This window comes from Micromys minutus, assembly GCF_963924665.1.
Source record: "Micromys minutus genome assembly, chromosome: 24".
Classification (NCBI taxonomy): domain Eukaryota; kingdom Metazoa; phylum Chordata; class Mammalia; order Rodentia; family Muridae; genus Micromys; species Micromys minutus.
In genome coordinates, this window is record NC_137959.1 from 27,630,530 (window position 1) to 27,646,000 (window position 15,471).

The 15,471-nt window shown below is 50.2% G+C and overlaps 1 protein-coding gene across 2 annotated transcripts in view; it reads left to right on the forward strand.

Moving 5' to 3' along the window:
• Positions 1-7,844, forward strand: part of BEAN1 (brain expressed associated with NEDD4 1) — a gene marked incomplete at both ends in the record, with an annotated part of 32,418 nt that extends 24,574 nt beyond the window's left edge. Inside the window, 3 exons of one of the 2 annotated variants that reach the window (XM_080936937.1) lie at positions 1,926-2,189; positions 5,865-6,015; positions 7,511-7,844. In XM_080936937.1, the coding sequence (XP_080793063.1) occupies positions 1,926-2,189; positions 5,865-6,015; positions 7,511-7,844 (749 nt within the window). Of the gene's footprint in view, positions 1-1,925; positions 2,190-4,811; positions 4,906-5,864; positions 6,016-7,510 lie in introns of those variants that run through there. The other variant, XM_080936938.1, reaches the window with a different exon arrangement.
• Between the last annotated feature and the right edge of the window lie 7,627 nt (positions 7,845-15,471).

The window sequence follows — 15,471 nt, forward strand, 5'->3', positions numbered from 1 at the left end:
AAACTGGCCTGTATTTGCCCTCACAGAATCCCAAGAATCAATTTTCATGGACATTCTCCTGTCAGAGCATCAAAGAAGTGTGCATGTGGGCAGAGAGATGGTTCCGTGGTTAAAGCATTTGGACCCAAGCCTGGAGGCTGGAGTTCATATGCTCAGAACCCATGTAGATGCTGGGTAGGTTATGAAGCCATATAATTCCAGCCTCAGAAGCTAGAGACAGAGAATTTCCAGTCGGCTGGCTACTGAAACTAGCCCTATTGGTAATCTCCAGGTTTGATTGAGAGACCTTACTTCAGTGAATGCAGTGGAAGAATGATAGAGGGTGATTCTGGATGTTTTTAGGTTTCCACATGCATGTACCCCCATGTTGACATGTGCCCACATGCAAACATACACACATACATATATACATACCTACATACATACATACATACATACATACATATATATATATATGTATATATACATATATATATATATATACAAACATACATAAAGATGGTGGTTTAATTGAGAGGCATGCATGCCTAGCTGGGACCATTAGGTGCACATCCCACCAGAGAATCAGGCAGGAGAACAGTGACCTACCCACTAATGATGATGATGAGCTACAAAAGCCCCCAGCATGAGCCAACATGCTGCCAGGCATTTTCAAGTCCCAGATAAACTCCTGAATTCTTTCTTTACCCATCTGTCCTCGCTGGGAACTGAGTGTTCTGGGGCTTTTGAGGTGAGTGGGTGGGGTTTTTGAGGTAAGTTCTGGGAAGGGATTTGAAGAAAAAAGCAGCCACCATTGAAAGGTGGATGTAGAGACCCTCACAGAATAAAAAACCTTTCTTCAGCTACCCAGGCAGATTACCATTCACACTCTACTTGGTTACCATCCAAGACAGAAGTCTCAATGCTCCAAAGCAACTCAAACCCTCCCTGGCATTCTCCCATCTGGTCTCAAGTCTGGAGCCACTCATACCATGTACACATTAGGCAACTTCACTACACCAAGCCTGGCTTCTGGACATAAGGACACAAGGGTTTATCAAGTGCAAGGCCTGGAAACTTCACACAGTCCTAAGCAACAGGTGCACCTAACATGGGCTGTGGGCAGACACATGGAAACCCCTCTCAGAATAGGATCCAGAAATGACCTAACTTCCTCATTCCCACATTTGCCATGCTCCTGATGCTCAGTAAGTCTGAGAATCTGTGTCCCACGATTGTCCAGAAGTTGGGAGCACATCTCAGGAAATCCCCCCCACCAACAGGCAGGGGTGATACAGAGGGACTTCTGGATTTGAGATCCACACTTCTAGCTTAGCTCTACCACAGGGTAACTGGCTAGCTATAGGATGGACTCTTCCAGCACTGAACCCCACCCACCTGTGATAAGGGTGACCTGGACCACCCTCAGAGAGCTAGAGGAATTCGGTGGTACTCACCACTGAGATGACAGCTATCCCTGAGCCGTGTGGCAGGCGTGGTTACTCTTGCTAATTTTGACCCCTTCCTGAGACCCTTTCCCCAAGTGCTCATACTCTTACCTCTGTACATCCCCTTTGGTAAAGACGTTTCAGCCTCACATCTTGGTAAAAGAGACTCTTGGTCTAGTACTGAGATTCTTCGCTTAGAGCCTCAGTTCTGCCTTGAGTAGGTCCATTGTCCTATCTGAGTTTTCCTGTCCGTAGGCTAGATGGGTTGCTGAAGCAGAGGGGCCAAAGGAAATAAAGTAGGCTAACCTACAACAGAAGTTGGGTGACAAGCAGTTGGGTGGAGTCCTGTTTCTCTATCCCGAAGCAAGAACAATCAACCAGGATGAAAAGCCTGACCCTGACTATCTGTTTATTTAGAGATAACCCAGGACAGCAAGGTTGAGAGAAGGTTTGTGTCATCCTGGGACCCATCTGAGTGTCCTTTCTCTCTGTCCACAGTAGCACGATACAATCGTACCAGCTACTTCTACCCCACCACATTCTCCGAGAGCTCTGAGCACAGCCACCTGCTGGTGTCTCCAGTGCTGGTGGCAAGCGCTGTCATAGGTGTGGTCATCACTCTCTCCTGCATCACCATCATTGTGGGAAGCATCAGAAGGGACAGACAGGCCCGGATCCAGCGACACCACCATCGCCATCGCCGCCACCATCACCATCACCGCCACCGCCGGCGCCGACACCGAGAATATGAGCAGGATCATGGTGAGCTCTGAGTCATGTTACTTCTGCCACTGAGACTGGCTTAAGGCATTGTCCAGGGGATAGAATCTCTGCTATGCGGTCAGGGAAGTATCCTGATCTATAGGAAGAGCTCACGGGTATCCACTACCACGAGAAGGACCTACAAAGGCTGAAAGCCAGATGGAAAGTATGCCATATTCCTCAGCCCCTGCCACTGTTGGGCCATGCTGTGCTGATACTGGTCCAGATGCCAGATGGATGGATGGATGGATAGATGGATGGATGGATGGATGGATGGATGGATGGATGGATGGATGCAAGGATGGATGGATAGATGGATGGATAGGATATTGGATAGATGAATGAATAAATGAATGCAAGGATGGATGGGTGAATGCATGGATGGATGCATGTATTTATGGATGCATGGTGATATGGATGGAGAGATAGATGGATTTGTGAGTAGGTAGGTGAGTAAGTGGATGATAATATGAATGGAAGATGGTTAGGTGGGTGAATGGGTAGAGAGATATGTGGATGGACAAATAGAAAGATGAGTGAGTAGATAGATGAATGAGGATGAATGAGTAGAAAGACAGAAGGCTGGGTGAGTGGTGGGTGATGGAGAAATGGGTAGATAGGTGGATGAGTGACTACACCAAAGCATAAGTATGTAGATGAGTAGATGGATGAGCATGGGATGGGTGAGTGGGTAAGTGGAGATGTGGATGAGAAGAGAAATGAATGAGCAGAAGGATGGATGGGCGGATGAATGAATAGATGGAGAGAGGGTGGGTGAGATAGGCCAGCAGAGGGATGCCACATAAGGGATTGAATGCGTAGATCAGTGGATTGGTGGACGGAGGGAATGGATGGATAAATGGGCATGACGATGAATAGACAAATGGAGAAATAGATGAGTATGGCTAAGAGGATAGAGGTTCAGGTGGATTGAGTCGAATGCTCAGGTGAGATAGATGATCTGGGTGGGTAAGTGGGAACTTGAGGCCCAGGTAAGAGTGGGGACAGGGTGAGTAGCTGTACAGACAGACAGATGACTCGATGACAGGATGAAGGAGCAGTGAAAATATAAGCCCATAAAGAAAGAAATTATTGTGGGGTGTCTTGTCATACATTGGTGGCTGTTGGGGAGGAAGGGGACCAGTCCCAGGAGTGTCCATCTGGTCAGAATGCATGGACTTGTACAGAACATGTCTGGTCAGAATGCATGGACTTGAACAGAACATGGCTACCTGACTCCAGCTCATTCCTGGCAGGGACCACCAATGAAGCAGAATGGTTCAGTTCTGAGACAGTGTTCCATGGCAGGAACAAGGCCCACGGGAGCATGCACTGGGCAGCCAGAGCTCCTACCCAGACTAGAGGCCACCTGCCCTATGAGAAAACAAAAACAGACTTCCCCATGAAAGGCAGGACCCTGAGAGGCTTCTTATTGTAGCTGCATTTTTTTTTGGGGGGGGGACCTGCAGGGCCTTTCCCATTCAAGACAAGGGAACAAGAATAATGTGATGGTTTATATATGCTCAGCCTAGAGAGTGGCACTATTAGAAGGGATGGCCCTTTTGGAGTAGCTTTGTCATTGTGGGTGTAGCTTTAAGACCCAATTAAATGTCCTTTTAAGAGTTGCCTTAGTCATGGTGCCTCTTCACAGCAGTAAAACCCTGACTAAGGCAGAACCAGCAGGACTGGGACACATGAAGCAAGCACAGAGGACTGGTGGGAAAGAGCACCTGCTGATTCCTGGAACTTCCTCTACATAATCTCATTATGCAAAATCTTCCTCCCAACAGTTTGGGATGGCTAGTTGTGCTCCCCACTTCAATGTGCTGATCCAAATTTGAGGTTGGAACAGTTGAACAATGGACCTGGGGTCACCCTCTTGCAAGAGGTAGATTAGAGATGCGAATCCTGGGTAGCTGACCTGGGTGCATGAAGACCAACTTCTACACAGCCCTAAAGGGCCACCTACAGGCTTAGGGCTGGGTCCAGCAGACACATGGATGCCAAAGGCCCTTTGGACCTACATGCTAATCCTCTGGAAGTCTAGAGAGAAGCAAAAGACCAGATCTTACACAAGACTGAGTGCAGTGACAATGGAAGACAGCCAGTTAGTGACAAGCTCTCTGAACCAGCTAGGGCTAGAAAGGAAAGTCAGCAGGTTTGCATGGTCAGAGGAGGAAACTCAACCAGCCCAGGCCCCACATCTCCGCAGGGGCTAAGCTCTCCCTAGCAGACAAGTCAAGGGTACATACAGCCCAGACCAGGCTGGTATGACCTATGTTCCCATGAGAAGCCCAGGCGCTACCTTAACTGTCTCCAATCCTGGCAGACCCAGTACATCTTTCCTGCCTTCCTGCTCCTCCCACTCAGCCCTGTCCCACCCCCAGCCTCCACCCCCACCCAGAGCACCTTATGCTCTTCCAGCACCCACCCTTTTGCACATGTGGTACCTCTGCCCAGCCCCTGTTCTGAGGCTTCCCAGGCCTGGCTCCAAAGCTGTTTGCTTCCTCTGGGAGGTATCCCCAGCCCTGCTTCTCCCTGCCAGAAAAGCAAAGCAGGATCCTCCCCTTCTTTTTCGCCCACATACCCACGCCTCCCGCCTCAGTCACAGGGGTGACATCCATGAGAGCAGGACTTGTGTGTGGTCCACCCCTTCTGCAGCCCAGAGGAGGTTTTTCAGAGGCTATGGAAGGACTGACCTTCATGAGTCTTCATGGTAAGTCTCACATAGAACCAGGATGAGTTCTATAGTTCCCAAGCCAGGGGTAGGGAGATGAGAAAAGCAGCAAGTTCCAGCTTCCACTGTAAGGTGGACCCCACCCTGTATGAGCCCAGAGACCCTTCTGGGCAGTGCTGCTAGTGCAGGACCCCAGCTAGTTTATGTTATTTTGTCTCATCTCCCCTGGCTCTCCTCTCTCACATCCCCCCCGAGCTCCCATTTTCCAACTGACACCTGAAGAGGAGGAATAAACCTCATCTCCTTTTTCACAACCTATTATTGGTTTCATTTCTTTTCTCATAGAAACGTAATAAGTATTCATTGTAGAAAAAACCTTTAAGACACAGGCAATATGGGGGATAAAATGAGGGCCATGACCTGCCAGACAGGCAGAGCCACCAATGAGAAGATATGCCTAGAATATTCTCCTCTGAGAGTTTTCTTGATTCCCATGAATAACCCCAGAAGTGGACCTGTAGATGGGGTTCCTCGTCCAGAATCTTCCATTGCTGTTGGGTCAAAAGAGCAGTTTGTGTGGGGACTGAGAATTAGTCTCTGGAGTCACCTGTGTGCTGAGTACACCTGTCTCTCCTCCGGAAGTCCTGTGCTAACATCCTGGTGACATCTCCTGAGTCACATCCATCCTCGAGGGGACTTGCTTGGTTGGAGGGAAGAGGGCATGGCTAAGCTAACTTTCAAAGCTTAGCAGGTACCCCCTAGTGCTATCACTGTCCTGGGCTAAACTGTCATCTACCCTGGAAGGACCTCAGGATAGGACCAGCCTTGTCTGTGACCCCACTCCCAGAACTCTGCAGTGCTCACATTCTGGTGGTGTTGTTTGGGATAGAGGCAGCTGAGTCTGGTAAGGGGATGGTCGTGTGGGGACCTCTGAACCTTGGATAGACAGCTATTATGTGGGAAGTCCCTACCACTGCCCATGCTCCTGTTCTCTGCAGCATCTGAAGAACACACACGCAGCCACTCCAGCCACAGGATGCCCTACGCCTGTAGCCCTGCTGAGGACTGGCCCCCACCCTTGGACATCAGCTCTGAGGGGGACGTGGATGTCACTGTGCTCCGGGAGCTGTACCCAGATTCTCCACCGGGGTAAGGAGGCCCCATGGTGGGAAGAGCAGGGATTCCCCTGGATAAAATCTCCCACCCAGGGTAAGAACCTCAGCTCCCCATGTGTAAATACAAAAGGATTCCAGTTGGCTTGGCCACAGCTTCTTCCCTTGGAAAGTGCTGCCAAGGAAGGGTGGCTACAGACACCAGCTGGCTTCTTCAGGCTGATGGGTGATGGGGTGAGAAGCCTCGTTGTTTTGGTGTGGTTTCATGCCAGACCTGGCTAGCCCCTCTTATCGGTTGGGTCTCCATTGTGTGCTGTGCTCAGCCTGCCTTTCCAGTGCTTTCCCCAGCCTCTGCATATTCTTGTCTCAAGACCTGTTTTTGCCATCTTGCTTAGCATTCCCAGTCCCATCCCGGACCTGCTGCACACTCTTGTTATAGGTCCACCCAGGTCCCGATCTCAGCCCAGGCAGGATGGGCTCTAGCAGCCCGTTCCCATAGTTCCAAGTCACAGAGAGCCCACCTCCACCTAGACTCTACCCCTTGCACCTTTACATCCATCCAAGTAGCCCCTGTTGGCCCTGTCCTTTAGATGAATCACAAGGACAGAGGGGTATCCTTTGGAGTCCAATTCCTTCCCCGTTCAAACTAAGCCAGCTAGGCTCTGAGGGGAACAGGGAGATTGGCATGTTCTCAGGGCACACCTTCGGGAGCTATATGGTTCTGGTCCATTCGGAAGCACCCCCAGTTCCCTATCCACAGTGCCTTCTTAGCACCAAGAGGAGTAAACTGAATGGCCCATCCTACTTTACACAAGGAAATAGACTAATGCCTGGGAAGGAGGAGTTACAGCCACTGCTTCAGGAGACTCAAGGGCAGTGGGGAGGGCGAGGGCAGGGCAACAATATAGAAAGAAGCTTGCTAGACACTAGGTCTCTGCCCTTGGGGCGGGACTTCTCAATCCCCAGATTTCAAAAGCCACTCACTGGGACAGGAAGCATCTTGGCCAGCCTTCACTGGGGCACTGAATCCTAAGAAGTGACAGTGCCTTCTTAGCCATTTGAGTTCTCCCAGACCCTGGTCCTGTCAAATAGGCCATTTCCCGCCCACCAGAGGCTCTGGGAGGAGCAGAAGATGCTCTTAGCCCTACAGCTTTGGTTTTGGAGGCCCCAGTGATCCCTTCCTAAATCTAGAAAACAGCAGTGGAGACATCTCAGGCCCATTCCCAATGCCCAGGCTGGGACTCCTCCCTAGACAGGGGCTGCTCTTGCTCCAGGGAATCTATGACCCCACAGAGAGGGGCAGGGGTGTATGAACTTGCTTGGGTTCACATGGATGTGAGGGTAAAGTCTGACCCAGCTAAGGGTGTCACACTGTCTTCCCTGGGGACTAGAGGGTCTCATGGGAGCCAGCATATGTGAGGCTGGCCATAGTCTACAGTGAGGGCAGCTTCTCACCACACAGAATATAGACTCTTTACCTGCCCTAAGGCCATGGAATCTACAGCTCCTGAGTGAAAACTCTTCTCTCACAGGTATGAGGAGTGTGTGGGACCAGGGGCCACTCAGCTGTATGTCCCCACGGATGCACCACCGCCCTACTCGATGACAGGTTCCTGCCCCATGCTGAATGGTGCCCTTGACTCAGACAGCGGCCACAGCCACCATCAGCCAGAGCAGAGGACCCAGGGCCAGAATGGCCTCCATACTGTCTCCATGGACACGCTGCCACCTTATGAAGCCGTGTGTGGGGCAGGCTGCCCATCTGACCTGCTGCCATTGCCGGGACCAGAACCACGGCCAAGTAACTCCCAGGGCTCACCCACCTCAACCCAGACTCCAGCTCCCCGCCCTGAAAGGATTGTGTGAGTGATGGAGCCCATAGGTCCCATTGTCCTCCCAGGCTACCCTATCTCCTCCAGGCACTTGGGTACACACACAAAACTCATGCACATGCATATATATGACTACAGATATATTCTGACACACCCCAAAGTGCATACACTGACGCGTCCCACACATATGTAGACACCTGTATATGCACAAACTCAACTGGGAAGGTTTCCTTTTTAGAAGAAATTTTCCTTACCTGGTATCTCTTCCTCCTCAGCCTGATGCCTGGTGGTAATGCCTCTCTGAACAGTGCTGGGCAGAGGTGAGAGAGGAAGCCCCGCTTTCTACCCTCTCCCCAGCCTCCTTCCTTCCGTAACACCTACCCCAGGGCTTATCCGACTGGGAGCTGAGACAGGTACCAATGAGGTCCCACTGTGCACTTTGCCTATCCCTCAACTCCAGGGCAGAAGAGCCACACTGTCACCATACTGCCACTTACAAGGTGGAAATTAAAACGGGTCTGGTGGCTTAGGCATGACCTGGAGGTCCTCGTAGCCCATTTAGCCTGTCTCAGTGTCCTCAGTTTGGCGGTGCTAGTGGGGTTAGCTCAGACACCCACCCTAAGTTTCAGGGGGAGACAGGCCGTTGGGCGTGTGTCGTGGAGGGGCATCACATGTCTGCGCCGGGAAAACAAGAATACAAGGTGCGGGTGGCCCTTCCCCAGTGCTGCCTGGACACTACTCAGAGGAGGCACAGAAGGGCCCACTGCTCAGGAAGAGCCCAGTCAGCCCTGACAGCCTGAATCTAGGAGGTCTCAAGCCAACCTGAGAGCCAGCGTTGTCAACCAGGGTGGCAACTCACAACTGGGGACTGAGTTGATGAATCCTGACCTTGCCTCTCTGGGACACGTGCAGAGACAAAACAAAAAAAACACAAAACACGAATGTACTCCCCCACCCACACACAAAAGAAAAAAGAAAAAAAAAACCCTCCATGTCACTATGAGAAGACCACTGTCTGCTGCCAACATCCCATGGCGGAAGCAGGTGTGTGGGGACAGCCGGTTGGAGAAAGGCTCAGATATAAGCCTGTGAGTCTATCAGTCTCCAGTGAGGGCTATATAAGGTGACAAGGCAATCTTTGAAGACCCAGCTTGCCAAAGCTAAGCACCTTGAGGAGTCTCCTGTCAGCACCGCTGCTAGCAGGGGATGAGGCCTCCTGCCTTCCCAACTCCTACTTTCTGTCAGTCATCCCAAAGCAGCAGACTCATCCCCACTGACCCCCTTCCCGCATCCAACTCCTCCAATGAAGGGCTAAGAAAATTCAGCAATCCCTTTCCTAAGCAGAGGGATGGCAAGGATGACTATCTTCATCTTTATTTTCTATAGAAAAAGCATTTATTCTGATGCAGAGCCGAAAAGGGCCCTAGACCACGGGTTCTGCAGCATCTTGGGAGCGGCACCCTGGAGTCACACGGGCCTGGGTGAGGGAACCTTGTTTACAAGCACTTCTGCCCACCTTTGTGGTGTTCCGCTTTCTAGGCAAAAAAAAAAAAAAGTCTGCCTGTACAGCCTTTTAAATGCACCCCAGGAATGAGACTCTTTTGAGAAACACAGCCTGTTTCTAGAGCTCTGGGAAGTGGCGGGGGAGGAAACACATCTCTGCCTACTCAACATGTTGGAGGGAATCTACAGAACAGCTTTTTCTCCTTCCTAGATTAGGCTGAATAAGCAACAATGTATCTTTTCTGGACTCAAAATAAATGCTTGTTATCAACAAAGATGTAGAAAGAAGTAATGCTTTCGAGGGATGAGTTCATGGGGGCCTTGGGGGTTCCTGGTGGCTGCAAATTCAGAGGGAAGGAACCCTCTAAACAAGCCTTCTCAAGACTGAGTCTGAACATTGACTGTTCCTCAAGTGTGAGCCAGGTGGTGCTCTTGTAAGGAGGGGTGTCTGCACAGACTCATAGGAGTTCCTTTTTGTTTCTCCACTTGTATTTGGGTTTTCTAAACAAAATGTTGCTATGTAGCCCAGATGGCGATCCTCATGTTTCTGCGTCTTTAGTTCCTGGAGACCCCTATTAGTTTAGACTGGCTGGCCACCCAAGTCCCCCAAACCTCCTGTGTCCACCTCCCAGTGCATGCTACTGCACCTGGACTTTTATGTGGTACTGGGAATCTAAACTCAGACCACCCTGCTTGCACGGCAGGCACTTCACCTACTAAGCCATCCCCAGCCCCCTTCTTATGAAGCATGGTGCCACTCCTCTGAGACCTGCCTGATGCAAGTGAGAATATGATGAAAGGCCAATTTCAGAAGATGACTCCACATATCCAAAGTCTTGTCCTTCTGAGGGAAAGAGACAGGAATATGCCCCCTTGCTCCCCTCTACAGAAACGCTCATCTTTCCTATTCCCCTTCAGATGGGGGCTTTGCCTGGTAACCTCTCTTAACACAGAGAAACTGTCCTTCTCGGACATGGTTTCCTTCCTTCGGCTAGCACAGAGAACCCCAAAACCACACCCTAAGATTGGGGTGTGATCCTAAACAAGGTAAGGCAGATGGGGTGGGGTATCATGAGACGGGGAACCACAAGTTCCTTCTGGAAATCCCATTTCTCTGCTGGCAAAAATGTAGCCTTGCTGTCCAGCACTGGCCAGACCCGGGCACATACTGCCACCTGCTGGCTCTCTGCTGCCACTACTCATTTGTCACAGACTCCACTCTAGGAGGAAGAAATCCCTTTTGCTTTAAAGCCCACTGTTGCCTTGGGACACTCACAGCCATATGCTGAACCGGTGTTTGGACACTCGGAGCTGTATGCCGAGCCGGACATTTGGATCCAGGACTTGTCTTATGCCGCTGGTTTTCTAGAGGGGACTCTCCCTGGCTCTTGTTTTCTGGCAATTCCTGTTGGCTATGCCCTCTCTATGTAAAACACTTGCCTCTCTGTTCTGTTCGAAACCATGTTCCACTGTGAGGTCCCGCCTCCTAAATTTACGGTGATGGTGTCCAGCCATATGCTGACTCCCACCTGGACCACTACACTGATACTCAGTTCTCCCTGTCCCCTCTGTTCACACACTTCTTGGGCTGTGGGCATCATGCTCAAGGCTCGGCACGTTCCTACAAGGAGGCTGAGTCCTCTCTTTGCCAGGAACAAGGCCCAAGGAGAACAGCTGGGTGCTTAGAATACCCAGGAGATGGCGCATCTGACAGTCTTATCACTCCGATGGTATGCCAGGAGAAAGCAGGACCATCCCCTGGAACACAGCCATACTATCAAAAGTCCTGGTCAGAGAAATAGCCTCAGGGAAGTGGAAGTGGGAGGGGGAGGTGGGGAAGGGGGAGAAGAAAGCCTGGGAGGATATGGGCCATCAAATTCTCCCACTGGCAACCCAAGAGGCAGGGCGCACCATGCCTCGAAGGCCTCAAAGTCAGGCTTCTGGAGGAGACAGATCTCTGTCACTCATACCTGTGCCCTTTGGAGGCTGCCCTTTATGGAGTGTTGATTCCTGCCATGTAGGCTCTTCTGATCAGAGGAGGACTTCATACAGGGAAGCCACAGCTGTTGGCAGACAAAGCCATACTGTAGCTGGATCATTACGGACGGACACAGAAAGTCCCAGGCTTTGGATAGCAACCAACGGCCTCTGCCACAGCTGAGCACCAGGCCTCACCAAAGCAAAGACAGAGAGAACAAGATGCTAGTGAGGTCACAGCAGTCGATGGCCACCATGTGCAACATCCACCATCACTGGGGTAAGCCTGTGTCCGTATGCAAACCGCGTACATGTATGCAGCACCATTATACAGCTCCCTCCCCTTCACACACATTTACTCAGATAGCCTTGTCACCCACAGTAGGACCTTTGCATGCAGGGCTCCCGTCTGCATCCTCTGACACTAGTGTGGTTGTCCAAGGCCTGGGTATGAGAAGACCACAGCTCAGTTATCAGAGGAGAACATCTACTGTCTTGGGTTCTGTTCTGCTTAGCTACATGCTACCTCACTGGAATCTCCAGGACAGGACTCTCCTGGAGCCTCTAAGTGGCTCAGTTGGGGGCAGAGCAAGGGGGGAATCTCTGATTATCTCTGTCCTGAGGGCATGTGCCACTCTGGGGATGGTAAACCAAATATTCTATCCTAGGATGGGGTTTCCAAAAGAGGAAGAGGCAAAGAGGACTGTATACTCAGATATGAGGCTGTAGCCTGTGTCCTCTCCCCTCCCCATCATCCTAAGCCACCAAGCTCTCCCCTCCTTGGTCCTCTCCATCATTCAATACCCATCCTGGCTCTACCCACCAAACATCAGCCTCAGTGATCACCAACCATGGTGATGACAGATGCCCAGGAAGGCAAGAGGATGACGCTCACCAAGGCCCATAGCAGATGGAGTCAGAATTGGCCTCCAGCTAGACTGGACTCACTGCGTAACATCTTAAATCCATCTTGGCTCTTACCTCGCTGTTACAGGGATGAGGACACTGTGCCCAGTGGGGCACAGCTCCAGTGTCTTTATGCTTATCTGCAGAGTCCATCCTAAAGCCATTGTCACCCCCAGTTATCACACAGCTTTGCTTCTGACAAGAGACATAAATTTGGCCAGGGTCTAAGGTATGAATCTGAGACATCACAAAGGCCTTAGGTGACAGTCCAGGAACTTGTCGCCTCCCTCAGGACTATCTCACTGGGATTCCTATCTCTCCTCCTTCCAGCCTCTCTGTTCCTGGATTGTTCCTGAGTATTTGAGATGTCTACCTGAGACTGGAAGTTCAGGGTCAAGCTGGTTACTCTCCCGGGTGGGGAGGGTGGTCCAGCAGAGCTCAGCAGGGGTGAGGAAGGTTTGGAATGGAGAACATGTAACAACGTACAGTTCTGTTCTGACAGAAAACAGCCCTTCGCCTGGTGTAAGACATAAGCTTGATGACAGTTCAGCGCCGAGTCCCATACCTGGGACCCTCTGCACAGGCTGCACCCTTAACTGGATCTCCCTTCTTTGTAAGTCCAAATTATACAAGTGGCCTTAGGGGCTGTTGAAAGTGAGGGTTCTCCAGTCTACTGGGACAAAGAAGTCCTTGAATATCCCTTGTCCAGCCTCCATGCTAATCCCCATTGTTCTCCTGGGGCTAAGTGCTTGAGCAGTTAGTGAAAGCAATTTCTCTCTGAGCCCATCACTCTCTCTTGAGGGCCCAGAGTGTAGAACTGGTTCTCTGAGCAAATATACCAGGCTTAAGCAGGCCAAATGTGGGGCAGGCATCGGGTCAGAAAGGTGCCATGGAAAAGCAGGACGGGTTCTAACATGTGAGGACAAGGAAGGGACACTTCAGGACCATGCCCAGTGGCTTCACTCTCCCAATCACAGCCTCCCTTTGAGAAGTCGAGGTGGGCGGCTCTTAGGCAGGATGGGTTTCAAGTGCTGGAGACTAAGATGTCTAGATCCAGAGAAATGGTTAGCTTAGCAAGAAATCCAAAGCAAACAGAAGAATCTCCCGAGAAGGAGGAAACCGAGTCTGCCAATTTGTGAGGTCTGGGCTAATGGAAAAGGAGTCCACTCCAGCCTTCTCTTCAAGGAACAAGTAGGCCCACAGGCAAGGAATCAAAGAAAGAAATAGGAAGCCAACTATGGTGATCACCTGACCGAATGTCAGCACTCAAGGAGATAGAGGCCAGAGAAGCAGATCAAAACCAGGCTCAGCTCCATCCTGGGTGGAGGCCAGCCTGAGTGACATGAGATCCTGCCTCAAAAGGGGGTGGGGTGTGGGTAGGGGCTCCACCTGTGTCAAGTTGACACACAAAACCAGCCCATAAACCAAGGACCTAGAGTCCTGCATCTCCCCATCTAGAAGCCTCCCTTCTCAACTACCAAGTTTCACAATATCAGACAGGCATGACCTTGAGTATCAGCTAGACTTGAGATGACAGACCAAAGAAGGACATCCCCATTAAGATGCTTGCCTCTTAATCCCAGAATCTATGAGTCTGCTTTCTTACTGGTGGTCAGAGCTGTCACGGTTGCAGCAGGTATTTCTATGTTCTTGGCCTTTTATCCAAGGAACTGAAAATAAAGGCTCAGCTTTCTGTATGTGGTGGTGAATGCTGTGGTTCTGTACAGTCTGCTCCACCCTAACTCCCTGCTGTACACTCCCTCTGAAGAGTAAGTCGGTCAGGAAGCCATACCTCAGCCACGGCATTTAAAGATCACAGGAAAGAAGCCCATGGAGCCTGAGAGCAATTCACGGAATTTGAGTCATGCTCACCACCTACAATGTGAAGTTGCTGGAGGTTTGTGCAGACCTGATCAGAGGCACAAAGGAATCTGAACGTGAAAAGGCCGGTGCGCATGCGTACCAAGACACTGAGAATCACTGCCAGACAAAACACCTGGTGGTCAAAGTTCCAAATGTGATCACTTCCAAATGAGGGTCCACAGCTATTCTTTGGTTTACACTGTCCTGAGATGATTAAGCAGATCACTTCCATCAATACTGAGCCAGGAGTGGAGGCTGAATCACCATTGCAGATGCCTAAGTCAACTGTTTAAATAAATTAAATGTTAAAAGAAAAAAAGAAGAGCTCACACCAATTTGTGTAAATGTAGCTTACCAGATATAATTGTTGTCTCCGAGGCTTACTGCTGAATAAGCTCACCCTTCTAGTTCTGAGCTCTGGCTGGCTGGTTCAACACAGCTGCTCTGGCTCAAAACGTCTCTCCGAGCTGACTGATTCAAACTGGCTTCTCTCAGCTTCTGAATAAATTGCTCTGCTTGGCCTCCAAACTTTGTCAAATCTGTTCTAATCTTCTGGTCCCTTCTCATTCTCTGGCTCGTTCTGTCTTCTCCTGCAACCTGTCTCAGTGAAACTGTCCCAGTACATCTGCCTCCCCTACCCCTCTGTGATGTTCTCTTAAGTCAATTCTTGCCTTCCCTCTCCTTGTGATAGTTGGGTATATCCTATTCTGTCAAATCTCTCTCTCATTTGTCCCTTTGCCACTCAATTAGACATCACTTTCAAACATGGGTGCTTCCTTCTACAAACTAACCGTACCTCCATTGTTCGGGATTTAAACTGTGTACACAAGGCATGTCTGTACTCCAGCCAGAGGGGCTAAGTGTGTCATGTCAGCATTCCAGCTGGACGACACACACCTAAAAGGTCTTTGAATGTGATCCCTCGCCATAGCAAATAACTCTAATCAGAGGGAAGTGATGAAATATTGGAGAGGACCACAATGTCAAGACTGGCGTGGGTGAGGATGCGCAAGGCTCTGATAATGGTTCCCAAAAGAATGCTATGTATGCTACTAAGAGGTGATGACGGTTCTGTTTTGATTGATAGCTTTGGACATCTAATCATCTTTCCTCTGTGCCTAACCTTTCCCATAATGCATTTGACTTTCATCATACACACACCCTGTGAAGCATAGGCATGAGATGGTAAAAATAGAAGATTCTGCCTACAAGCTTAATCCAGGACAAAGTTTTGGCTTATCCTGCATGTACACCCAAGATCAGCTGTGCCACACCAGCCTTTCTATCCTTCATACCTAGACACACTGGGAATATATTTGAATAGAAACCATCTGATTGTTGTTAGCGGAAGAGAACCTTACCCCATTGTTTCAAGGAGTGTATGTGCAACCTGACAGAGGTAGTGGTCCAGT